The 26951-nt window shown below is 44.7% G+C and overlaps 1 protein-coding gene across 4 annotated transcripts; it reads right to left on the reverse strand.

The window, feature by feature from the left end:
• Positions 1–26717, reverse strand: LOC105470614 (ribonucleic acid export 1). 4 transcript variants are annotated; one of them, XM_011722776.2, is made up of 13 exons: positions 26388–26472; positions 25963–26069; positions 23811–23907; positions 23134–23238; positions 21233–21325; positions 13055–13141; positions 11597–11683; positions 11411–11482; positions 9611–9718; positions 4849–4955; positions 4689–4764; positions 3613–3807; positions 1–447 (listed from the first exon to the last, which is right to left on the reverse strand). In XM_011722776.2, the coding sequence occupies exons 3-13, from the start codon at positions 23898–23900 to the stop codon at positions 361–363; spliced, it is 1107 nt and encodes a 368-aa protein (XP_011721078.1). In that variant the 5' UTR covers positions 23901–23907; positions 25963–26069; positions 26388–26472; the 3' UTR covers positions 1–360. The 4 variants fall into 4 exon arrangements, with proteins under 4 accessions (XP_011721078.1, XP_011721077.1, XP_011721076.2 ...); XM_011722775.3 differs by lacking the exons at positions 25963–26069; positions 26388–26472 and adding an exon at positions 26536–26717; XM_011722774.2 differs by lacking the exon at positions 25963–26069 and having other exon boundaries at positions 26388–26490.
• Positions 26718–26951: the final 234 nt, after the last annotated feature.

Consider the following 26951-nt stretch of genomic DNA (forward strand, 5'->3'; position numbering starts at 1 on the left):
AGCAATCTGCAAAAGACTTTATTACAAAATACAGCACGGGGCTCACAGACGCTTGGCCAATATTCTCTAACACGTACACTGAAGCACTGCAAAAATCCCTGGCGGTGCCCGCAATCTAACGTCTATAGTAACCTCAACCCCCTTAGAGTTACAGAAAAACTCTGCAACAGGCAGTGGAATGGAGAGACGGCAAGTCGCCGCGGACGCCTGGGCTCTCGGCTGCTCAACAATGACATCGTTTCCTCCAGGGGTTGAAATCCATGTCCATGGCTGACAACCCAACAAGGCTGGGACCCAAATTCGTATAGAGATGAGGCAGAGTGGAGAGAACAACTCTGGCCGGGCCAGAGTCTCCAGCCACTACTTCTTATTCCGGGGCTTTAGCTCTTCGGCTGCATTACGCAGGAAAATGTAATTTTTTTTCTGGGGATTATAAAATTCATGTCCCTAAAGAGAACAAAAAACACCAATGATCTTATTATTCAACAGAAAGCGTTTGTAGGTGCTTTTTCTAGGTGAAGTCCTGTGCTACAATACTGGAAGCATAATCTCTCAGAGAAATAAAACAACAAAGATAAAGTTAAATGTGAAGCAAAACTTCAGTCCTCAGAGAAAGGCCTAAGGACGTGTTGGTACCAGTGTGTCATCCATGTCCTGCTGAGAGAGTCTTCACAGGTTCGTGTTTTCCACACTGAGCCCCCTTTTAACACCCCAGGACTTTAACACCAAGATAACTGCCTTGGGCCCCTTGCTCAGCATTAGCTCTGACCTGAGAATGTTTCACGGAAAGGAGGACATCTGACCTGCGAGTATCATGGGGATGAAGGACATCCCGCCCCACACAGAAGGAGCGACAGACAGACACAGAGCGCAGCAGAGGCATGCATGGTGGCGAGTGATCCAGAGGCGTGTGCGGAGATGTGCATGTCTGCCCAGGCCCACACTGGAGGGGATGCAGGGCTATATAGCATCAAAAGACCCCTGAAATCAGGATGAGGCCATACTACAGGGCTGTGAACGGCAGAGGGAGGCCTTTGAATGTTATTCCCCAGGAAAAAGGAGGCCATAAGCAGGTCAGTGATGTGATCACATTTCAGTTTTAGGAAGAGAGGCGAGTGGGGTGGGCCAGGCAGATGATCTGGAAGAGAGACAGCAGGCAGGAGCCACAGGTGGGCCAAAGACCTGGAAGACGGAGGTGGGGCATGGCGCCGGGTGCACTCTGCCACTGTACTGTGATGACACGTTTTTATTCTCTTCCCAACAGGCACACCAAGAAAGCTCTAGAAGTTTTGCTCAACAGTGACCACTAATTCTCATAATATACAAAGTGTAGTTTTTCTGAACGGTTACTCAAGCAGCAAGCTAATAACATCAATCATATGTGATCATGACTTTGCACTAGAGATAACTGTCCTTGAACTAAGAGCAATGAAAAATCCCTGAAGCAAATTTCTCTTTTAAACTAAAGAGATTCTAATTTATGTAACCTCCACAATAAGCTGACATTAATTGCTTAAATGAATTAGATTATTTCAATTTTTAAACAGCACTCAAAGCAATTACCTTTCTCACTGCTTTCAATTTATTACTACGTTTTTTAATGCTTATAATGTATAGAGTCCCGCGTGTCATTTAGGTTAAAATACAGAATTTTGATGCAGCTGCTGGGACAAGGACGCAAAGAGAAGATTCAGTAAAGAGCCCAATGTGGGAGTTGAGGCCTCGGGCTCCACGCATGCCACAGCCTGTCCAACCTCAGCCAGGCAGAACCAAAAAAGTACACTCGTCACAAAACTTTGAGTGCATGGCTTACACAGGTGAATGGATAAACAAATGGCACACCCTACCTGGGAATACTATGCAGCACTGAAAAGTAACAGACGAGTGATTCACTCAACAGCACGGGTGAATTTCAAAATCCTTATGCTGAGGGAAAGGAGCTGGGGCAAGGGGAAAATGTAGTGTAGGGCTCCACTTATAGAAAATTCTAGAATATTCAGACTAGTCCATAATGCCAGAAAACAGATCCATGGTGTTGTGTGTGCGTATGGGAAGATTACAGGAACACACAAAAAAACCTTTCGGGGAGATAACTGTGGTGATAGTTTCATGGGTATTTACAGATGTTGAAACTGATCAAACTGTACACTTTAAACAATGACTGCATTTCAACTGTACCTCAATAAAGTTGCTTTAAAAAAAATGCAGCTGCATGGCTCACACAGCAAACCCTCAAACGGGGAAGCACAGAAGCAGCAGCAGGCCTGGAGGGTCTGAGGGATGGAAGGCAATCAGCTGGACTTCTGTGTCTATGTTCAGGGCCTCAGGTAAGGTGCAGCCATACTCCTGAGACTGGGAAATACTAAAGGTGGAGTGGCCAGGGCCGGAACCAAGGGACGTCTCCAGTCACTGGCTTGTGTGGCAGCAGGTGTCTTGGGAATGCAAAGCACTGGTTAGAGCCCTGTGGTGGCCCCCCAGGCTGAGACGGCGAGAGGTCAGCAAGGCAAGAGGGGCCAAGAGACAGGAGCTGGCAGGAGGACGGAAACCACAGCCCGAAGCAGAATAAACCAGGACATGGCCAAGCAGTAGCGAGGAAAGCTGTGTGGAAGAGAAGGGACAGGTGAGTGCCTGGCACAGACAGAAAGGAAGCTTCTGGACTGGGCAAGGAGAACGTGGCCACGGGGACTCTGCATACAGCTCTAAGAGGCCAGAAAGTACCTGGCAGTGGACTGAGGAGGAGACCGAGCACAGGGAACCAAGAGGGTAGGCGCTGACACCACTCTCTCTCGATAGCCTTAACATACAGGGAAACCGCTCCTCGAGGCTTCCGTGCTTAGACAGGGGAAGGAGCTGGTGAACGGGGACAGAAGACAGGGGGAGAAGGCCCAGAAAAGAGCCGTGAGGGTGGAAGGAGGTGGGGTCAGCACAGGTGGACATGAGGTGAGCGGGAAAGACACTGCAGGCCACTAGAAGCCCCTCCTATGTGAAGCAGGCGACCTCCCCATCGGAAGCCAGGGCAGGGTAGGTGGGGAAAAGTCTAGAAGGCTGCTGTGGAGCAAAGGGCAGAGTGGGGTGGGAGGAGAATGATGACAACCTCTCCGGAAGAGCTGAGCGGTGGAGAAAGACGCAGGCTGGCTGAAATCCAGCACACTTCCCACGGGGCTGGGCATGGAGTACCCGAGTCTACACATTTCACCATCACTCCCAAAGCCCTCAAAATTGCAGCCCCGCTCCTGCCAGCTCCTAACTCCCCCTGCGCAAACTACCCAGCTAACCAACCAACCAACACCACCCAGGTGAAAGCTCCACGACCCGCCCTGCCACCCCCTTCATGAAGTGCAGCCCCCAGCTTGCCTGTGCTTCTGTGCCCAGGAACAGAGCAGCCCATAATGGCTCACACTGGCTGAGTGCTTCCTGTGTGCTGGGTTCTGGCCAAAGGCTGTACTGAATTCCCACAACCATTTGAGGAAGTCCTGCAATTTCCCCTTACAGGGAGGGGACGGTGACCTGCCCAAGGACACATGTGAGTCCTGAGAAGAGTCACAACTCAGGCCTAGGCCTTCTGAACCTAGAACCTGGCTCTACTACCTTGGAGCGCCCGGGAGTTCTCACCTTTGACCAGTCGTAGCTGGAAGCGTACGCAAATATGTTTCCATTGTGATTGAAACAGCAAGCTGAAATGGGCTGATCTAACTGTTCTGAAGTTTTTAGTTTTGTTCTGGCATCTTTGTCCCAGAAGCTGAATCTACCATCAGATCCCACAGTGGCAAGGGTGCCATGAACAGGATGGAACGCGATTCCATTTACCTGCAAGGTAAATGCACAATGAGAAGGCAGGCAGAGGGGCGCGGAGAAGGTTCCACCCACGCACACTTCCTGCTTGAGTTAGGAAACAAAGCGCACAGGTACGTTTCCTTCGAGCTGCCGCCCGCTGATCGCAAAAGAAACTATCCAGACTTCCTCCATCAAATGCCAGCCCAGAACCCAATCTTGCCTCCTGTAAGGCCTGCACACCAGAGAAAGTGAGCATGTGGACAGCAAGAAACAAGGAGCAGACCTCAGGAAAACGTTTCTTTTGAGCAAAAGATTTCTCAGTGTGAGCTCTGTGTGTGAGCTGTCTACCAGCACTCCTAAGGGAGGGAGAAGCCTCCGGCAAAACATCCTAAGCTTGCGTTCAGAAACAAATACACAACGCTGCTAGTCGGGGGCACATTAACACAGAAAACAAGGCCGGGCGCGGTGGCTCACGCCTGTAATTCCAGCACTTAGGGAGGCCGAGGCGGGCGAATCACAAGGTCAGGAGTTCGACACCAGCCTGGCCAATATGGTGAAACCCCGTCTCTACTAAAAATACAAAAATTAGCTGGGCGCCTGTAGTCCCAGCTACTTGGGAGGCTGAGGCAGGAGAATCGCTTGAACCCAGGAGGTGGAGGTTGCAGTGAGTTGATATCATGCCACTGCACTCCAGCCTGGGCGACAGAGTGAGACTCTGTCTCAAAAACAGCAACAACAACAACAACAACAAAACCCCACAGAAACCTGAAGCCTACAGCATAAGCCACTTATCTCCAGATATGAACACACACAAGCTCTTCAATGATGAGTCTTTTCTGATCCCACAACTCCTCAGCCACCTCCAAGTCTGGTTTCCAGATGTATCACCACAGTTAAAGTGTCTAAAAACGTACCGCATAGATGTCTTGAGGAGCTGAAGTGTTGGTTCCATTAGATCGATGACATTTAAAGGTGAAGTTATCTTTGGCACTGAAAAACAAAGGGTCATGTAAGTCTCCCTTTGTTAAAAAAAAAAGTCAGGTGAAATCTGCAAGCTGACAGAGTCACACTTACGGGTTTGGGGGGTTGATATAGTGAATAGCAACTCTCCCCTCGATACTTCCCAGGGCAAAACCAGTAGGCTTGTTCTGTTTGTCTTTAAAAATAGCCACACACCGATGCTACAGTTAAAACAAAACAGAGACATAATCACAGCGTAACATAAGATTTCATGACTAACATGAAGGTAAGTCATTTTTACCCCATGTTTAGGTTTGAGAAGAACCAGAACATCATCACTCAAATACGACACAGCAGTAAGCACTGCTTTCTAACTCCTTAATAACTCCGTCTAAGCCGTGAGCTTAGGACCAAACTGCACACCCCGTGCCCCTCCCTGCCTCCGCTGCTCGCTCTCCCTCTGCCACCCTACAAGGCCGCGTTCATGCCAGCAGAGCCCCACGGGCTGCGAGGCGGAATGCCCGTGGGGAATGGAGACGGCCCTGGCTAGGCAGACACCCCTCAGGAGGTCACCTGATGCTTCTGCACCTCTGCCTCCCCAGCTGGAGGAGGGATGCAGGCTCTGCTGCACCAGACTCACAGGGAAACAGGGTGAAGGGGACAGTGGGTGCAGTGGCCATGCTACACACAAGCAACACGCTGCACTTCGCCCAGTGTTGAGTTTGAGGGCCCAAGGGCGGGTCTCCACTCTACAGAAGAACCCAGAGGTTCCACTACCCAGCCTTCTGGGCACAGAAGCCGACCACCCTGAGGAGAAGCTAACTTCAGAGATACCACTTCTTCCTTCCAGTCGTGGCAACCTGCCCAAAGCCCGGAGGGCCACCCGCCCTGCCCGAGCTGGCCATCTGAGCTTCTGTGTGAGTTCAGGGGAAGCCCGGCAGGACCCAAGTAGGGGCTAGGCAAGACGAAGGGAGAAGCAGCCTCTGGCGTTGTGACAGCTGCTGGGGATGCATGTTTCCTAAGTACGAAGGAAAACGGCCTGCTCTTTCATTGCTGTACTGTTTGCTCCCCCACCTTTTTAAAAATTGCCAGACCATTACTTTTGTGAGTACAAAGAAAAAAAGTAAAGCAAAGTGACAAACATCTGCAAGTTCTTAGACGACAGAAAAGGCCATGGCTGGTCCTCAGCACAGGGTCTACTGTGTGGCACACACCAGGAACTGCGCAACGCCAGGGGTGCCACTTGCACCAGAAGCCACACGCACTGGCCCTGTGCAAAGGCCGACAACAACCAGTCCTCGACAACGGAGAGGCCAGGGCGCTACCACCAGGTGGCAGGAAGTGAAGCCAGATGGGACCCGGTTTTTTGGGGATTCACCCAAAAAGAAATGGGGAGGCAGGGAAGGGCTTAGGCCGCAGTCCGGCAAGGCCAGTGGTGCCACTTACAAGAGCCGCTGCCTCACCTCGGGAGGATGCTTTGAACGAGAGCCAAGGTCTATGTGCTTATTTTATTGTGGTAAGAACAGTTAACACGAGAGCCACCACTTAATACATTTCTAAGTCTACGTTATTGTTGACTACAGGTACCATGTTGTACGGCGTATCTCCAGAGCATTCTCATCTTGCTTAATGAAATTTCATCCCATTGATTAAGTAGCTCCCCATTTCCCTCTCCCCCAATCCCCTGATGACCACCATTCCACCCTTTACTTCCGTGAGTCTATGTCGGATGTCACATTTCAGTGGAATCATGCAGTTTCTTTCTGTGTCTGGCTATTTCACTTTGCATAATCTCCTTCATGGTCACCCACACTGTCATGAGTGGCAGGATTTCCTCCTTCAGGCTGCACAGCATCCTACTGCAGGTATACACCTCATTTTCTTTATCTGTTCACTTGGCTATTGAGAACAGCGCCGCAAGGAACGCTAGGAGTATAGGTCTATTCAGGTCTATTCAAAATACCCATTTTGATTCTTTTGAATCAAGACCCGTAAGTGGAACTGCTAGATCATATGGGGATTCTGTTTTTCATGTTTTGAGGCCTCCAGTTTTCTGTAACGGTTGTGGCATTTTGCATCCCCCAAATAGTGCGCAAGGGTTCCAGGTTCCCCACACCCTCCCCAGCACTTGCTATCTTTGGGCTTTCTGGTAACAGTGGTCCTGTCAGGTAGGAGATGGTATCTCACTGTGGTTTTCGTTTGCCTTTCCCTGATGGTTAGTATGTTAAGCACATTTCCATACACCTGCTGGATATTTGTAGGTCTTCTTTGGAGACATGTCTATTCAAGTCTTTGGTCCGTTTTTCATGTCGCCAGTTTTCTTGCTATTGAGTTGTAGGGGTTCCTTATGTATTCTGGAAATCAATCCCTTGTCAGAAATAGTCTCCAAATATTTTCTCCCATTCCACAGGCTGCCTTTTCACTCTCTTCATGGTTCCCTCTGCTGTGCAGGAGCTGTTAGTTTAACACAGTTCCACTTGGCCATTTTTGCTTTTGTTGCCTGTGCTTTTTGGTGTCATAGCCAATAAATCACTGCCAAGACCAATGTCATAGAGTTCTGATCTAAGTGCTTTCCAGTATTTGAATTAGATGTGGCAGGAGGGAGGGAGAAAAATGAACAGATTCCCAAATAATTTCAGGGTGGAGGGGAGGAGACTGAGGATTAGTGAGACAGGAGGGGGAGAGTTCAATCAGGGGTGACCTCAAGATTTCTGGCTCTACCAAAGGAGATGGAGGTCCCATTGAATGGGCCGTGAAGCACATCAGGAGCAACAGGCTGGTGGTGGCCGAGAGGGGCAGGTTCAGATCCAATGTTCACTCTGCAAATATTTACAGAGCATCTTTTACACTTGAGGCCCTGCTCCAAGTGCTGGGAGGTGGCAACAAACACAAACAAAAATCTCTGCTCTCATGGAGTTTACATTCTAGTAGGCAAAAGAAGTGAAATATTTAGTATGTATATGATATCCATACATACGTATAAAATAGATGGTACTGCTGGCAGTGGCAAGGGAGAATCCTGAGGCAAGGGTAACATTTGAATAAAGAGCCACAGAATGTAGTCGTGGGTTTGGCGTGGGTATGATACTGCAGGCTCAGACGCCTGGGAGACACACCAAGGAGCTGTCCGACTGGGTGTCCCTGTCAGGAGCACAGAAATGAGGTCTGAGTCTCCAGTCCACAGGGCGTGGCTGAGCGACAGTGGATGGGAGATCAGTTGTGCTTGGGTGGAGGAGGCAGCAGCTTAGGGAGACATCTGTGGAACCTCCACATTCAGCCAAGAGCCAGCAAAGACGGAGTAGCAGCCACAGAGGTAGCGGGTGAGAGGCTGGCAAGACAGCAGCTGGGGAAATGTGTCTCGTAAGAACAGTGAGTGGTACTCTGTTCCAGTAAGAGGATGGCTGTCCAGTGTCCCCTGGAATTACCAATGAGGATGCCACCAGTGGTCATGCCAAAAACCGTTCTGACGGAGCAACAGGGGCAAAGGTCTCACAAGTGAGAAATGAGTGGGAGGTAAGGGAACAAAGGACATTTCAGGCAAGATGCCCAACTGCGGAAGGAAAAGGGACACAGGCAGTACTGGAGGAGGATGTGGGGGTCAAGGGAGGTGTGTTTTCTAGGATCAACTAGATTTGAGCAAGTGTCAGTGCTAATGGAGAAGTACTACGTGGCAGGAGAGATGGGGGAATGGGAAAGAGGTGATACTCTGCATACGGTTCCCGAGAAGTCTGGAGGGCATGGGGTCCCACCACAAAACTGGCCTTAGCAGGACGGTTTCCACCTCATGGGGGAAAAGGCAGGGGAGGAGGCAAGCACAGACAAATTTCTAGATCTGGCAGGAGAAAGAGGAGGAAGTTTCCATTAGCTTCTTTTTTCTCTGAGCAAGAGCTGATCTGATTGGCTGAGACAAAGACTAAAGGATGGAGAAGCTGACAAGAATGCAGGCCCAGCAGCCCTGTGGCAAGTGGAGGCCTGAGCGAAGGAGAAAAAGCTAGCAACTGTCTAGGTGTGATGCAAGCTGAGTTGAAGTCGGAAGCTAGGAATTTACAATGGAACCAACCCATCCAGATGTGTAATTTTATTCTCAAGGAAACCAAAATATTTCCCCCCAAAATAGACTTCTCTGACATATTTCAAGATGGCTATTCAGAAGGGCTGGAAATAATAGCTGAAAAGCTATCTTTTGTGGGGAGATTTGCATCTGCAGAGAAAAATGGGCATTGGTGCAGCCAGGCTTTCTCGGAGGCCCTTCCCTTGTACTGATTCAGGGAAGATTAACTGCTGTCTGATGCCGTTATCTCAGTCCTCTCCGAGGGTGCTGCCTGAGGGGCTTCCTCCACATTAACAAGACCACCTTTGCCCCACAGAACTTCTCTTCTCTTCTTCCCAAAACCTGTCTTGTCACGAGAACCCGATTTACCATGAGAACCTGTTTTGGGCCATGCCCTGAGCCCCCTTCTTGCTGTGACTTCGAGATGGTATGAAAGCATCAACCACACTGCCTTTAAGATCTTTGTAAGACGCTGTGCACATCAATAAATCTGTATGCCATTTCTCCTATTAATCTGTCTTTTGCCAGCTGGTTTTCAGTAAACTCCTTCAGAAAGCAAAGGAGAAGTTTTCCCTTGGTCCCTACAATTCAGCTGCACTCAGCCATCCGGGGCATGTTTGGAGAAGACGTAAGTTCAGTTCATCCAGGGATACCTTAGTATTACTTAGTATTCACTCACTAAGTATTTGTGTTTATATCCTTCAATTCACCCTCCTTTGAACATACTCATAGGTTTTTCAAAATACAACTGTATTCCAGATGTGAGCACAATCTTGCATACAGCAGGTGCTAAATACATGCTTCTTGATTTGACTAATGACGCACCTGATGTTTCAGCGGAGATTCTATCCTCCTGAATTCAGAAGGTTGATTCTCTAGTTGATAGACAATCAGGCCCCTCTCTGCAGTTGCCACCACAGCCATGGGGTATATCTAGGGAATAGAGGAAAACAGAGACGCGATTCAGGTGAAGCAGTATGCTGTTTCTATACTAATGTGTTTGATTAAGTTTTGGTTACAAAATTAAGTCTGGATTTTAATAATCCTGTGATTATGTTTCACTAAAACCTAAGAAACAGTATTTGAAAGTAGAACATTCATATATTTTAAAAAGTCTTGTGCTTTAAAATTAACTATAAAATATATGGATATTTAGAAAATATACTCAGGAACTAAGAATAAATAAAAATCCCCTACACCACCCCTTCAGTTGCTCTCAATAATTGGCTAACGGTATAGTATATTTTATTTCAGTCTTTGTCCTCAGCATGATACTTGGATATTTCTGTACAATTCATATCCTTTACTCAAAACATGTTTCATAAGGTCCACGTCACATATTTTTTCAAGTACTAGCAGCGGCTGTCTAACGTCCCCTCAAATGAACCTACCAAAGGGTTTATTTATCTGTGTCTTGGTGGCCCCTTAGACCACTTCCAATGTTCCACTATATAACATAAAACAAAGACCAGCCAGGCGTGGTGGCTCACGCCTGTAATCACAGCACTTTGGGAGGCCAAGGCAGGTGGATCATGAGGTCAAGAGATTGAGACCATCCTGGCCAACATGTGAAACCCTGTCTCTACTAAAAATACAAAAATTAGCCGGGCCTGGTGGCACACACCTGCAGTCCCAGTTACATGGGAGGCTGAGGCAGGAGAATCGCTTGAACCCAGAAGGCAAGAGGCTGCAGTGAGCTGAGATCGTGCCACTGCACTCCAGCCTGGCAACAGAGCGAGACTCTGTCTCAAAAAACAAACAGACAAACAAACAAAAAACACACAAAAACAAAGACCATTTCTATCTTTGATTATTTTCTTGTAATAAATTCCTAAAAGTGGAATTACAGGACTATTGGTACAAAACTTTTAAGACGTGACTAAACAGATGGAGAAAATTCCATCTCTTTATTTCTTTTCTTTTCTTTTTTTTTTTTGAGACAGAATCTCACTCTGGCACCAAGGCTGAAGTGCAATGGTGTGATCTCAGCTCACTTCAACCTCTACCTGCTGGGTTCAAGCAATTCTCATGCCTCAGCCTCCCAAATAGCTGGGATTACACACATGTGCCACCATGCCCGGCTAATTTTTGTATTTTTAGAGGAGTTTGTATTTTTGTTTTTTTTTTTGGTAATTTTTGTATTTTAGATGGGGTTTCACCATGTTGGCCAGGGTGGCCTCAAACTCCTGACCTCAAGCAATCCACCCACCTTGGCCTCCCAAAGTGCTGGGATTATAGGCATGAGCTACGGTGCCTGGCCGAGAAAGTTCAATTCTACCCCACTCAGAGACAGTCCCCAAAGACCTGGTACCACCTCACAAAGTTACTGCAAGTTTTCCTACTGCCATGGAAAGGACATGATAGATGTCACACTAGAGATGGCACGTAGCTAGCTGCATATGTTCAAACAAGTGGCAGGAAAATTTGACATCCAGTATTAAGTACTTCTAAAAGAAACGCAGTACAAAAATCTCCCAATTGAAGATGACTGAGCTCTATCCTTTATATCTATTACTAAAGTCGGCAGGATTTTTACATTACCCGCTAACTGCAAGATACCACAAGGTGAGAAATACTTAATTTGTTTTTTTAAAAGTAAATACATGTTAAGTTAAAATCTCTTACCACATCAGCACAGTAACACCTTTCAGGGAGTTGCAAAACCATCATAGGATTTGAGGATCGAGTATCCCAAAACTAAAAGCAAAAAAGAGAAGCCAGTATGTGACCATTCAGAGTAGAAGTCAAAATGGTGCAAGAATAAACGACAATCCTGACGGGGCCAAACAATGCCTCAATTGCACATTATACCTTTAAAGTCTTATCCCAGCTCCCAGTCATCACACAGCTGTAGTTTGGAGCTTTGATCCAATGGATGGTTTTAACAGGAGCATCATGCTTTCAACAAGACAAAAACAAAACAGGCCAAGGTAAATGTAAGAATGTGCTGAATGGCTTTAGTTGTGGCAATTCAAAGGGAAGAAACTAATTTAAATACTGAGGTCATAGCAAATAAAAATCAAAGGTATTTAGCATTTTACCAATCTTTCCTCACTGACGTAGTTTGCATGTCCCCACTAAATCCCATGTTGAGATGTAATCCCCAGTGTTGAAGGTGGGGCCTGGTGGGAGATGTCTGGGTCATGGGGGCGGATCCCTCCTGTCTTAGTGCAGTCCTCACGATAGTGAGTTCTCACAACATCTGGCTGTTGTAAGGTGTGGCATCTCCTCTCGCCCACAGCTGTCTCTCCTACTTTTGCCATGTGATGTGCCTGCTCCTGCTTCACCTTCCGCCATGAATAAAAGCTCCCTTGGGACTCCCCAGAAGCCGAGCAGATGCCGGCGCCATGCTCATACAACCTGCAGAACATGAGCAAACTAAATCTCTTCTCTCTATAAATTACCCAGTCTCAGGAATTTCTTTACAGCAATGCAGGAAGGGACTAATACACTCCTGATCAAAACAGTCAATTTAACACAAGAACATACATCTACCTTCCATTCCAGCAAACTTTAATTTTTTCACTCATAAGACATATGTGCGAGTGAAAGTAAGCTCCTCCTTAGGGAGATATTCAGAAATAACAAGTAGGGGATTCCACCAGTTTTACTCACTAAGGTGACATGAATTAAGAGATCAAGGAGATGTTTCTAGTATGCAGCACTGTGACCTGAGTACGCAGCGCCTTCCTGAAAATGTTTCAGCATTGTGCTCTTCCTGAAGCCCCCTTAGCAGGCTGGACCCTCTGGTTCTAGGTTCTCTTATCTTCATTACTTCTGCCCTTGGCATTCTTCACACAGTACCTGCCAGTGGCCCCTGAGTAATGGTAAAAGTTCCACATGTGTGGGGAAACGCCCCCCTTACTCGTTGCTCTATTACTGGCCCCTAGACAGAGAACATGAACGAGTAAGCGACCAAATGCAATTGGCAGAAGACCAGCCATGCATGAGGTCAAAACGTCCAACCTGTGAATATCACGGATCACCTATGACCTATCTTTCATAGATTTTAATGTCGCTAACTCCTTATGACTCTATCCATACATATATGAAGACTCATGACAAGACAATCTGTGAACACTAGTTAAGAATGAGAATGGTTATAAAATTGTTATTTCTGTGCTCAAGACGTTTCTGCTATATTGTCTAATTGATTTGACAGAGTCTAACTGCACCTTTTATTATAATTATAATAATTATTTCACTTAAAGAGCCATGAGAGTCCTGGGTACCAGTTGTGCCCAGCCTTTCTGCAGAGGCTTCTGTTACCTGTGCGATCTGTATCGCTTGGTTACTGCTGAGGTCCCACATTTTGGCAGTTTTATCACACGATGCCGTAAACACTTTGCTACCATCCTAAAATAAAATGAAGAAGATTTTGCATTTTAAGGAAAATTAAATCTCTATATACATTTAGATACTAAGTTGAATATATTGAGGCAAACTTTGGCAATCTTTATTTTTCCAATTGTTTGGGGACCAGTGTACTGCAAACTACAGTGTCATACAAAAAACTCATTTTAATCTATTTCATTATTGACTTACTTTTCTAAGCGAGAACATACAAACAGGATTTTAAAAATCAGAAATCACAAACTAGTGAAAACAAACTCTCTTGTCCCTGATCCCAGGTCTCCTGTCAGCAGCAACCATGGGCCACTTTAAAAATTTTTTCTTATTTTGATAAATCTTAAGCCTTCAGAAAAGTTGCAAAAATACAAAAAATACCCATAAGCACTTCACACAGATTCACCAATTGTAAACATTTTGTTACATTTGTCTTTCTCTCTCTATATAAAACACATAACTATATAATCACTATTACTTTTGTTCAGTCCCTATCTAATAACACTTCGAAGTACATGCAATAAAGCTATGCCAATTTACAACAGTCACTGGTCCTATCTAACCTGTCAAATAGATTTAAAAATTAGTGGTCACTGTCTGATGGTTTCACAATATCCACACAAAGAACTCAAAGTAGGTTTTCTCTGTCACTGCAGCTTGAAAGCAGCCAGACATATTATGTCAATCAACGAGTGTGTGGCTGCATTCTAATAAAACTTTATTTACAAAAACAGTCAGTGGGTCAGGTTTGACTCATGGGCCATAGTTTGCTGAACCTTGGCCTAGTCTATTTATTTCATTTTTGGTTTCAGAGCTCAAAAATTGACCACCATTCTCCTCTAGCAAAAACTTGTTCCACTGAAGTGACTTCATTTGAAAGAAGAGATAAAACTTGCTCCTCATGCTTTTAATGAGGTTGTAATTCTACAAATCCTTGAAAACACGGCAAAGGAAAGGTATGAGTGTATGGAGAGGGCTGCCCTGAATCCAAGTGAACACTGGCCTCTCAATCTCATAACACCAGCCCCACCACATGTCATCAGCATTGTGGAGCAGAGCATGCCAATCTCAGTGGACACGTGCAGACATAAAGGAGAATCCAGCAAAGCACTGGGGAGAGAAAGAGTATGTGTGTATGCTCCACCAGCTGTTCTAAGTCTACCTGCTTCAGCCACAGAGTTTGAACCATGTCCTTAAAGTACCGAAGATTCAACTTTACCAAGTTTGGCTTGGGAGGAAGGATAGCTTGAGGCCAGGAGTCTGAGACCAGTTTGGGCAATATAAGGAGACCCCATCTCTACAAAAAATAGAAAAATAAGCCGGGTATGGTGGTGCACACCTGCAGTCCCAGCTATTTCAGAGACTGAGGCAGGAGGATCACTTGATCCCAGGAGATCAAGGCTGCAGTGATCCATGATGACACCACCGCATTCCAGCCTGGCAACAACCCTGTCTTTCCAAACAAGAGAACAAATTTAGAAAGATTAAACAACTTGGCAAAGTCAAAAGCCTGGAAGAGACAGAGCTGAAATTTGAACCCAGGCCTCAACTGGATGAGACAATGCTTAAAAAGCTATAGGCATGTAGTTTACTTTTCAAGAATCAGCTCTACTGGCAAGGCGTGGTGGCTCATGTCTGTAATCCCAGAACTTGGGGGAGGCCGAGGCAGGTGGATCACTTTGAGCTCAGCAGTTCGAGACCAGCCTCGGCAACATGGCAAAACCCCGTCTCTACTAAAAATACAAAAATTAGCTGGGTGTGGAGGTGGGCACCTGTAATCCTAGCTACTTGGGAGGCTGAGGCAGGATAATCACTTGAACCCAGAAGGCGAAGACTGCAGTGAGCTGAGATCGCACCATTGCATTCCTGGGTGACAGAGCAACAGTAAAAAAAAAAGAAAAAAAAAAAAGCTCTATTCTTGTTTTCTATAAAGCATTCACAGAAGCCTTTCTAAACTTTACAGTTGCCTTCTGTATTCTTTTTCCCACCCGGCACCAGTTCACCTTACCTCCCTCAGAACGTACAACTCTCATTCCCATGTCTGATCCTCCCACTAGATGGTATGAAACTTAGATTCAGTTTTATAAATTCCAATAGCCATTAGATAACATTTGAGCAAAAGGATTCCTGCATCAGTTAGTTCTATTTCTTGCCATACTTTATGAGAAACTTTCTAATTCTGACCCGTTGCCCAATCAGTAAAGACAGGCAAAATACATTAGAAAAGTTTCAAATCTACTCATGCTGCTACTTTTCCATGCGTAAACTAAAAATAAGTTGCATATGAAATGAATGCTTCACTTTTCAAACTTTTCATGTATCTATTAATGTAGTGTCATATCTTTGATCAGGTATGTCAGGAAGACATTTTACAGATGATAAAAATGCCTTAGAGAAGCCTATCCTTGCTAATGAATGAAATGGGAGCAACTGTGGCCCCTAAACTATGTCAAAATGTTTATACACAGAATTATTTCTTATATACGAGATAAATAAGATCACATTAAAGCAGCAGTCTTCAACCTTTGTGGCACCAGGGACCGGTTTCATGGAAGACAATTTTTCCAGACTGGGGTGGGGTGAGGGTGTGGTTTCAGGATAAAACTGTTCCACCTCAGATCATCAGGCATTAGATTCTCATAAGGAAGACACAACCTAGATCCCTCACATGCGCAGTTCACAACAGGGCTCGAGCTCCTATGACAATCTAATGCCGCCGCTGATCTGACAGGTGGCGGAGCTCAGGGAGTTAAGGCTCACTGGCCCACCATTCACCTCCTGCTGCGCAGCTTAGTTCCTAACAGGCCATGGACCTGTTCTGGTCCACAGCCTGGGGGTTGGGGACCCCTGCATTAACGTATGGCCATAAAATTAAGATGGCCCACACGTTCCCTTTAAATAAGGCATCCTGATGGACTAAAGACCACCCTATTAGCCAGTCACGGGAGCACTATCATGTATTTGGTATTTAACTTTGGGGGTGCTGTGACTCAGCATGGCAAGAGCCTGATTCCTGCCAAACCCATTGTAGTTGAACTTATACTGAATATTCCAGACTGACATAACAACCATAAGGTGTTAATTCTGGTTGAAGGATATAACAATTAATCAACAGACGCTCACGCTTGCACATACGCTCAATTTCAAGAACTATTTCCGACAGCCCTCCCCTAATTTGACTTTACTATCAGCCTGGGTAAACACACCTTTGCCAAACCCCAAACACAAGAGACTAAAATGCAACCCAGTCAGAACCCAGACATATTTTAACCACAAACACCCCAACAGCTACCCCTCGATTGATGTAATTTTCTAAAAAATCTTAAGACCCCCCTACCAAATAAATCCTCCATTATGTATAATATATTAACTAAACTTCTGCCCTAATACCAATATAATGCCTTGAGCATAGCCCTCTGAAAGTGCTACCCCAATATACCATAACCCTAAGTCAACCATGCTCTAATTATGAATAACCTTCTTAGCCAAACCTCTGCCAATTCACCTTTAAAGACCCTGAACTTCCAGAACTGTAAACAACTATTTCTTTCTTTCTTTCTCATACTTTAATTTTCCACTTAAGTATTCTATGCAGTTAATGTAGCTTAACCACTCAAAGCCAGACACTGAAAATGTCTAATGGGTCCACACAACCCCATAAACAGATAGGTTTGGTCCTGGCCTTTTTATTAGTTATTTGTAAGATTATACATGCAAGCATCCCTACCCCAGTGAAAACGCCCTCTAGATCACCCGGATCAAAAGGAGCAGGTATCAAGCACGCACACACAAATGCAGCTCAAAACACTTGGCTCAACCACACCCCCACAGGAAACAGTAGTGTTAAATCTAGTAATAAACAGAAGTTTAACTAAGCTATACTAATATTTAGGGTTGATTAATTTCGTGCCAGCCACTGTGGCCATAGAGTTAACCCAAGCTAATAGAACTTGGCGTAAAGAGTGTTTAAGGTCTGCCCTCAATAAAGCTAAACTCCATCTAAGTTGTAAAAAACTCCAGTTGAAATAAAATATACTACAAAAGTAGCTTTAATACCCTGAAGACACAGCAGCTAAGACAAGAACTGGGATTAGACACCCCACTATGCTCAGCTCTAAACCCTAATAGTTACATTAACAAAACCATTTGCCAGAGTAGTACAAGCAACAGCTTAAAACTCAAAGGATTTGGCAGTGCTTTATATCCCTCCAGAGAAGCCTGTTCTATAATTGATAAACCCCGATACACCTCACCATCTCTTGCCCCCGGCCTATATGCCGCCATCTGCAGCACACCCTAAAAAAGGTTACAGAGTAAGCACAAGTACACACATAAAAACGTTGGGTCAAGGTGTAGCCCATGAGGTGGCAAGAAATAGGCAACATTTTCTATGTCCAGAAAATCTCACGACAGCCTTTATGAAATCTAAGGGCTTAAAGAGGATTGAGCAGTAAACCAAGAGCAGTGTTTGATCGAATAAGGCCATGAAGCACGCACACAAAACCCATTATCCTCCTCAAATACTACTCTAGAAATCACTATTACTGTTAATTTTCTACACAGGTATAGAGGAGATAAGTTGTAACATGGTAAGCATACTGGAAAGTGCGCTTGGACAAGCCAAAGTGTAGCTTAACCCAAAGCATCCGGCTTACACCCAGAAGATTTCATCATGACCTGACCACTCTGAGCCAACTCTAGCCCCAAACCTCGCGAAAAATATTATCAAACTCTCTTAATCAAACTATTTACCTTAAACAAAAGTATAGGTGAAATTTCTATCCTGGTGCAATAGACAGTACCGTAAGGGAAAGATGAAAGAACTATATCAAGGAATAAAAAGCAAATACAAGCCCTTATACCTTCTGCATAATGCATTAACTAGAAATAACTTTACATAGAGAACAATGGCCAAGTCCCCTAAAACCAGATGAGCTACCCAAGAATACCTGAAAGAGCACACTCACCTATGTGGCAAAATAGCGGGAAGATTCATGAGTAGCAGTGACAAGCCTGCCGAGCCTGGTGATAGCTGGCTGTCTCAGTTCAACTTTAAACTTACCCATGGAATTACTTAATCTCCCTGTAAGTTTGTTAGTCTAGAGAGGGACGGCTCTTTAGACTCTTCCTACAGAGAGTAAAAAACATTACCACCACAGTTGGCCCAAAAGCAGCCACTAATTAAGAAAGAATTTAAGCTCAGTATCTAACTATCTTAAATTCTAACCAGTCTACTGAACTCTTAACATCACATCGGACTAAACTATTACTTAATAGAAGCAACAACGTTAATATAAGTAACATGAAGGCATTCTCCATTGCATAAGCTTACATCAGACCGGAGTAACCCACTGACAGTTAACAGCCCAATACTAATAAATGATATAATAAACACCTATTATTTGCACTGTTAACCCAACACAGGCATGCTCTAAGGAAACATTACAAAAAGTAAAAGGAACTTGGCAAATCCTACCCTGCCTGTTTACCAAAAACATCACCTCTAGCATTACCAGTATCAGAGGCACAGTCTGCCCAGTGACATATGTTCAACGGTCATGCAAAGGTAGCATCATCACTTGTTCCCTAAATAGGGACTTGTATGAATGGCCACACGAGAGTTCAGCTGTCTCTTACTTTCAACCAGTGAACTTGACCTATCCGTGAAGAGGCGGATATAAACAAGTAAGACGAGAAGACCTTACGGAGCTTTAACTCATCAATGCAAATAAAAACTCCAACAAGCCTACAGGCCCTAGCCTCCTATCCCTGCATTAAAAATTTTGGTTGGGGTGACCTCGGAACATAATTCAATCTCCTAACAACCTAAACTAAGACCACACTAGTCTAAGTGAGTTATTACACACTGAGCCAATAATTTGATCAACAGAATAAGTTATCCTAGGGATAACAGTGCAATCCTATTCTAGAGTCCATATCGACAATAGGGTTTACGACCTCGATGTTGGATCAGGACATCCTAATGGTGTAGCCACTATTAAGGGTTCGTTTGTTCAATGATTAAAGTCCTGTGTGATCTGAGTTCAGACTGGAGTAATCCAGGTCTGTTTCTACCTATTTAACATTCCTCCTAGTAAGAAAGGACAAGAGAAATAGGGCCCACTTCATAATGTGCCCTCACTCCACAGATGATGCTATCTCAATCTAATAAATCATCACACACTATACCCAAGAGTAGGGTTTGTTAAGATGGCAGAGCCTGGCAACTGCATAAAACACTTTATAATCAGAGGTTCAATTCCTCTTCTTAACAACATGCCTATAATTAACCTTCTCCTGCTCCTAACATCTCCACTCTTATCGCGATAGCGTTCCTTACACTCATCGAATGAAAAATCTTAGGCTATATCCACTACGTGAAGGACTCAACATTGTAGGACCCTACAGACTGCTTCAACCATTCGCTGATGCAATAAAACTTTTCACCAAAGAACCCTGGCGGCCCTTACCATCTACTATCAATACCCTTTATATTACTGCTCCAACCCTAGCCCTCTCCATTGCTCTCCTCTTATGAAACCCCCTCCCTATACCAGATCCTCTAATTTTAATGTAGGCCTCCTATTTATACTAGCCACATCAAGCCTAGCCATCTATTCTATGATCAGATGAGCATCTAATTCAAGATATGCACTAATCAGCGCACTATGAGCTGTGGCCCAGACGATTTCATATGAAGTCACCCTAGCTATTATCCTGCTATCAGTTCTACTGATAAGCAGCTCATTTAACTTATACATACTCATCACAAGAATTCCTCTGACTCCTACCATCATGGCCCCCAGCCATAATATGATTTATCTCCACACTAGCAGAAACTAACCGAGCCCCTTTTGATCTAACAAAAGTAGAGTCAGAGTTAGCCTCAGGCTTCAACATCAAATATGCCGCAGGCTCATTTGCCATCTTCTTTACAGAATATATGAATATTATCATAATAAATGCTCTAACTACTATTTTCCTAGGAGCACTACACACTGTATATCCACCAGAACTCTATATCACAAATTTCATTATCAAGACCCTTCTAACCACTCTCTTCTTACGAATTCGAACGGCATACCCCCAATACCACTACGACCAACTTGTACATCTTTTATGAGAAACTCCTACCACTTACATTAGCATTTTGCAGATGATATATCTCAATGACTGTCCTAATTTCCAGCATCCCACCCCAAACATAGGAAATATATATGACAAAACAATCACCATACGTTAATGCAACATGCTGAGTGCAAAGGTTGCACCCTACAGGATTTCACTGAGATGACATTCCTGTAAAGGCAAAAGTATAGGGACAAAAAACAAAACAAAACAAAACAAAACAAAACAGATCAGTGGTTTCCAGGGGCCGGGAGTTGGGAAGAATTTGATGAGAATCTGGAGGCCGATGGCTCTTTTCTATATTTTGAACACAACTCTATGCATTTCTTAACACTCACAGAGCTGTACACCAAAAAGGTTCAATTTTACAGCAGGCAAATCAGACTCAATAAACCTGACTAAACGAACAGGTACAAGGCCTCGAAAGGGTCCTCAAGGCTTAGCTTCTTCAGCACTGCAGTGTGTCTGCCTGTCACCAGGCCCCTTAACATTCGCACTACTTTCGGGTTCAGCCACCAGGAGCAATGGCAGGAGAAGAGGAGAGAGGCTGGGGTGTTCAACCCCTGGCTCCCCTCGCCAGGCCAAGGCCCATCTACAGCTGTTCATCCCTTGGCTCCCCTCTGCCAGGAGGAAGACCCTCTACACTGCAGCGCATGCTGTGCTCCAGGAGCCCCACCCACCGCGGCTCGCCACAGGTGTTTCACCTTCCCTGCTGGCTTCTTTGTAAATACCACTAAATCATTCAGCTCTCCTAAATCACACACACAAAATTTAACACAAGAAAAGCTTTCAAAGAAAGTGGCTAACTAAAGCCAACATTAAGAACATTAACAAACGACTATATTTATGTTCAGAAACTTAGAATTCTTACAATATGAACACGTATGTGCTATTTGTGTTTGGATTATTAAATATTCTCAGTTATTCTGTACTTTAAGTAAAAGAGTACATGAGAAATGGAAGGGAACGTACATCACTCCAGCAGACATCCAGCACAGGCCCAGTGTGCATCTGCTGGGCTTTTGGAATGGTCTGTCCACTGTCTTGAACTTCCCAGCAGCGAACCTGTAGTAACAAAAAAATTCAACGCAAACAAAGCAATTTACAATGTATTGCTTGCATTTAACACCTAAAAACTAATGGGGTACACCTTAACCATACATAGACTTCTCATAGCAACCTAATTATCTAACTTCAAGAACAAAGGAATTAAAATATCTGTGAAAACTGTTTTCTTATGCCTAAGCTATTAAAATAAACAAATTCTATTGCTTACACATAAAATTGCAGATAATTTTCTCACTGCATCTATGAGACATGTCTTCTAAAGTAGAATATCACTTACCCATTACCATTCTCTGAATGGTAAGACCAAAGCAGAAACTTACCTCTTTTCTGAATACTTTTTTATATAATCTCCCCTCCGTTAAAAAAAGTAATACATTTTAGAGATTTTGTAAATATGGCAAAAAAATAAAAATCACCCTAATCACACCACACACAACCACAGCTAATGGTTCTGTGTGCTCTTATTCTTTCCATGTACACATATTTTCTGGAAGACACTAGATCACACAGTATCTTTGCTTTTGCAGCTACAGCTTTCCTCCTGCATCACCAGCCTGTTCAACTTTAAACATCCTTTTTTTGAAGCAGCAAATCATCTGAAATCTTTCTAGAAATTACATGTAGAACGCAAGCTTGCTCAACCTTGACTACCATCTTTCCTCCTGTTCTCCTAATCCCTGCTGCCCGTGCTGTAGGCTACAGTTTGAAAACTTTTCCAAAAACGTACAATGGTATTCCATCATACAAACACACCATAAAGTGCCATTACTATTGGATATTAACATTTTCAAAATTTTCACTAGCATTATGGTTTTTTGAGAGGCAGTACCAGGCACTGGCTAACTAGAAGCGTGGCCCTGAGCCTTACTGTGCGTCTGCAGCCTCTGGCTTTGCCACTTACTCAGATACGCAACCCGAGGCCAGTTATTCTACTTCCCTAAGCTCAGCATCCTGATCCATAAAATAGAGACCAAGTTCACAGTGCTTTGGCTGTTATAAAGGTTAATTTAGACAACGCAAATGAAGCACATTATCAGGTTTCCTACTCAAGTCCCAGAAGGGTATCAATGAGATAAAGGGTATAAGCTTAAGGATTTTTGGTAACTATTGCCAATTATCCTGTGGAAAGGCTCTGCCAACTTACATACCTACCAGTCGTACATGTAGGGTTTCAGCTTATCCTTGCTGGCATTATTATTCTTTTAAACTTTTAATTTTGTTAACTTAATAGAAAAAAGAGTCTTAAATTTGCATTTTTCTGACTACAAGTATGGATGAATGGTTCAGGTTTATTCTTACTTTTGTGAAGCCCCTCTTTACACCCTTTGCTTATTTTTCTACCAGCGTTTTCTTTCTTTTAGCAAATTGCAATTTTTTGTCTTTCTTTTTGTACACAATAAGTAAGTATTTAGGCAGATCTGTGCTATTATTTAATGTTGAAAAAGTTTAACACATGCCTGAGGAACACTGTCAGGATGCCAAGAAGGGGAATTTGGTGGTGTGTGCCACTGGGTATAATGTTCACTCTGGATAAATATGACATTTTATTTAGGAATAAACTTCAAGAGATTGAACTACAGTAGAAAATTTCGAGCAATACATTTTTGTGCTTTCCTAATAAAAACCAGTGTAAGAACAAATAATGTCTGCCATTCAGAAGGGTTCACACCCCCAAATTGATTTCTTAAAAAAAGGCCATAAATAAGTCTAACTGATTCATTTACTTGGGAAACAACGGAGCTAAAGCTAACCTTGCCCATACAAAGAGAGATGATTTATAGAACACGTATTTAAGGAGCACTTACATCATTAGCCCATGATCCTGCAATAAGAAAGTTCCCCGGCAACGTTGGTGGGCTAAAAGATAGACAACCAATGCTATCATCAGGAGATGATGTTACTTCAATATCCTAGGGGAAAAAAGTCAATGTTAAAATGTACGCATACTCACAACTTAATTCAAAATGGTTTTCTTTCTCACTAATTACCTCACGGTGGCCTTCCCTTGTGCTCAAGAACTAACTGAATTAGACCTTTCCTTACTATGATCAAAAAGAGGAGTAAAAAATAAGCTGGAGAAAGCACCAGCACCACCAGGACTAGCAGCAGCAGCTGCTGATGAAATGCCCATGGCCTCGTTTTCTAAATGACCAGTTCACTCTGGCCCCACAGTGCTAGATTTCACCTGCCCTCCCTTCTTCCCAACCATGGGAATTCTGAGTCAACAGTCCTGGGCCAGGCCCTGGGAATCTGCACTGGAATCTGCACCTTCGGTGATTCTGGAGACCTGGCAGGCCAGGAAGAACAGGACACTAGTAGAGGGGACAATTTTCTGTGCTCCAGTGTTTGAGAAAGATGAGTTAGACAAACTTTCAAAGCTTTTGGCCCAAAGGAGGCTCCCAAGTCATCTCAGGTTCTGTCCTTGATGGGAGAAACTCTGGCCAAACTCTTCCTACAAGCCCCAGGAAGCTTTTCGTGGTACCTTCATAGGGTTGTGATTATCTGTGGTTGCGCTGCCAAACATGCTGGTCCCACTGGTTCCAAAACCTGAGGTTGTTCCAAACAGGCTCATTTTGACCCTAAAAAATAATGAAAAATGTTAAGGGTGAGTTTTCTCTTAATATCACTGAGAGGCAATGGTAAGATAATTAACTGGTAGAAGAGAAATACTCAAAGTGGCTTGAGGCCAGGGTTCACTTTTCAGACAAGATTTATACATGCAATGAGCAGAGCGCTTTCAAAAAATAAACCTTCTATTTTAGAGTAGTTTTAGGTCTCCAGAAATAGTAAAGATAGAATTCCCATACACTCCATATCCAGTTTCCCCTATTACCTCATATTAGTACGGTTCATTTGTTACCATTAATAAACCAATATGGATACATTGCAGATTATTTTGTAGTCACCAGCTAGAAAATACATTCACTCATTTTTTACATAGAGACACTGAGCTGCGCATCAGGAATACAACAGTAAACAAGATGGCAGGTCCTCGTGCTTTCAGGTTTCCACCTAGTGGGCATTCACTTTCTTACTAATTTCTGAATTCTGGTTTACGTCAGTATCTGCATGAAACTACCTAGAACAACCAGTCCCGGCAGCAAATCAGCAATTTCTTGGTAAAATTTTTAAAAAGGTCTGGCATCGTGTTCTGGACATTTACCCAGCAAGAACCTCTCCCACCCTGGGTTTTTTCCTGGGTATCATAATCTAACAGGCCCACCAGGGTTTGGCCAGGGCCTCTGCCACTCAGGAGTTGGGACTCTGATCTCACCAGTCTTCATCTTCCTGCTCTGCAAACATAGAGAACATTAACACCTTCTCCAGGGCTGGTCTGGGGATCAAATCAGATTATGTAGAAAATGCAGTGTCTAGTTCATAGCAGGTACAATAAACGAGTTTTCCTTTCTTTCTTCCAACTCCCTGAGAAGTTACATACACTGAAGCCACATTTCAATCCTGCTACCCGTTACACTGAGAAGTCCTCCATACAAGTCACTTCTCCAAAGGGAGACAAATGGCTGAGTGACATCCTTGCTAACAAGACAACATAGAACGGAGAAACTGCAAGGAATCTGGGGAAGGCATTTGAGTTTCCTCAGCTTCATGAAAAATAAGCGCAGAACAAAAGGTGAGAGCAACAGCTACAAGCACATGTATGTTTTAGTGAAAGTGAGGGGATGTGGTGCTTGCCGACCACATTTCTGCCCTCAAACGTAGAGGTACTTGAAACACCAGTTAACTGTATGAACGGACAAAGGCAAAACAAGGCTTCTGCAATCAGTCCAGGTGCTGGCTACATGGCTTTGGACAGGTCGCTTAACCTTGATTTTCTCATCTGTAAAACAGAGACACTAATATCTACTTCAGAGTTATAAGAACTAACTGAAGCCACACACACAGTGCCTAAAAAGCTATAGGTTCTTAATAAATGTTACTTTCACTCTATTCCTCTACCTCAACCTTCAAGCTGGGAGAGAACATCTCTGCCATTAGGGATGAACTTAGGGAAAAGAACATGGTAGGTAAGAGTCGTTCGTGTTAGTCAGTGTGGACCACACCTTATGCTGACCACTGGGAAACTTCCAAAGTTCAGAAGGCACAGGCGTCTGTGGGACCCACCTAATCATTTCTTCCCGCTCTCTACTGCCTTGCTGCACCCCAGCCCTCCTAGCTCTGCTGGCTTCCTTTCTCTCCTGAACACAGCAAGTTCATCCCTGCCTTGGAGCAAACCTAGTGCTGTTTCTTCAGCCTGGGATGGTTTGTTTCCCCTTCCCCACAGCTACCTTCGTTTTAATCTTCACATCCCAGTGCAAAAGTTGCCTCCTCCGAACTTTTTGGGGTCATGAAAATGTCCCAAATTTGAAGTTGTGATGTTTATGCAACTGCATAAAATTTCCAAACTCACAATGTACACTTTAAATGGCTGAAAGGTATGTAAGTTATACTTCAAAAAAGCTGTCACACGTATTCTTTAATTACCTCCTCAGAGGCTTCTCTGCTAACTTTAACATATCTAAACTTCCATCACATCCCCTTGCTTTCTTCACAGCACCAGTCATAACCTGGAATTTCTTGTTTATACTCAATCTCTTCCCCACCAGAATGCAGGCTCCAAGGGGGCAGCCACTTGCCTGGATTCTTCCCTTAATGCATGCTCGGTCCCACAGTAAGTGCCTGGCCCAGGGCGGCTGGTGTTTAATAATACTTGCGGGGAGACGTACTGCCTGTATAGTTGCACCTATATACGTATACAATAAATAGTCGGAGGGATAAGACAGAAACAGACTTAGTTTCAGAGTGGTAACTGCTACAAAAGAAATGAAGCAGGTTGACGTGGAAGAGGCTAAAAGGGGATGCCCTTCTGCAAATCGGCCAGGGAAAGCTTCTCCGAGGAGCTGACATGTATCTGACGAGAGGTCAGACGTGTAAGGCGGAGGAGCGGAGGCGACAGACACTGCATTAACGCAATGTGACCCTTCCCAGGGCCTCAGCTCCCCCACAAGAAAAACGATGGATTAGACCCTAAGTGACCCCTAAGGCCACTTTCAGCTCTGACCTCACTTCCAGGATCCAGCAACGAAGCTTAGTCAACAGTCCCGCTCGCGCCCCAGCATCCCGCAGAAGCGCGCTCCCCGGAGGCAACTCGGCCTCTGCGGGCGCCATGGTGGCGGGTAACAACGGGATGCGCGCGGCACGGGGCCTACCTGGGGATCTCGCCGCGGCGGAAAGCGGCGGCCGGGAGCAGGAGGGTCTGAGGAGGTTGCGAACCTGCTCCGGCGCGGAGGACGAGGGCGAGGAGCGTGGACAGAAATCCCAGGAGCCCGAAACCTCCTTAAGCCGGCGGTAGAAACTGCCCTGACTACCGCGGAAACAACGCGCGTGCGTCCTGGAGCCACTTCCTGCGTCGCCCGGAAATCGTCGATGAAAAAGGCTCCTTTCCGCAAGGCTACAGCACATGCGCAAAAACGCTTTACACCAGCAGTTTGCGAATTGGTCCAAGGTTGGTGTAGCCGCTGCAAGTTGGTAAGCGACTGCTTTTATAAATCCGCAACTGGTCGGGCGCGGTGGCTCACGCCTGTAATCCCAGCACTTTGAGAGGCCTAGGCGGACTGATCACCTG

The sequence above is a fragment of the Macaca nemestrina genome, chromosome 15 (assembly GCF_043159975.1).
Source record: "Macaca nemestrina isolate mMacNem1 chromosome 15, mMacNem.hap1, whole genome shotgun sequence".
NCBI lineage: Eukaryota > Metazoa > Chordata > Mammalia > Primates > Cercopithecidae > Macaca > Macaca nemestrina.

Excerpts from the sequence above, each read along its gene's own strand:
- LOC105470614 (XM_011722775.3), bottom strand. The coding sequence starts at position 23,900 with ATGAGCCTGTTTGGAACAACCTCAGGTTTTGGAACCAGTGGGACCAGC. Across the intron at positions 21,326-23,133 it reads CAGGATCATGGGCTAATGAT|GTTCGCTGCTGGGAAGTTCA; the intron begins GTAAGTGCTCCT and ends TTGTTACTACAG. Across the intron at positions 11,684-13,054 it reads AAGCGATACAGATCGCACAG|CATGATGCTCCTGTTAAAAC; the intron begins GTAACAGAAGCC and ends TCTTGTTGAAAG.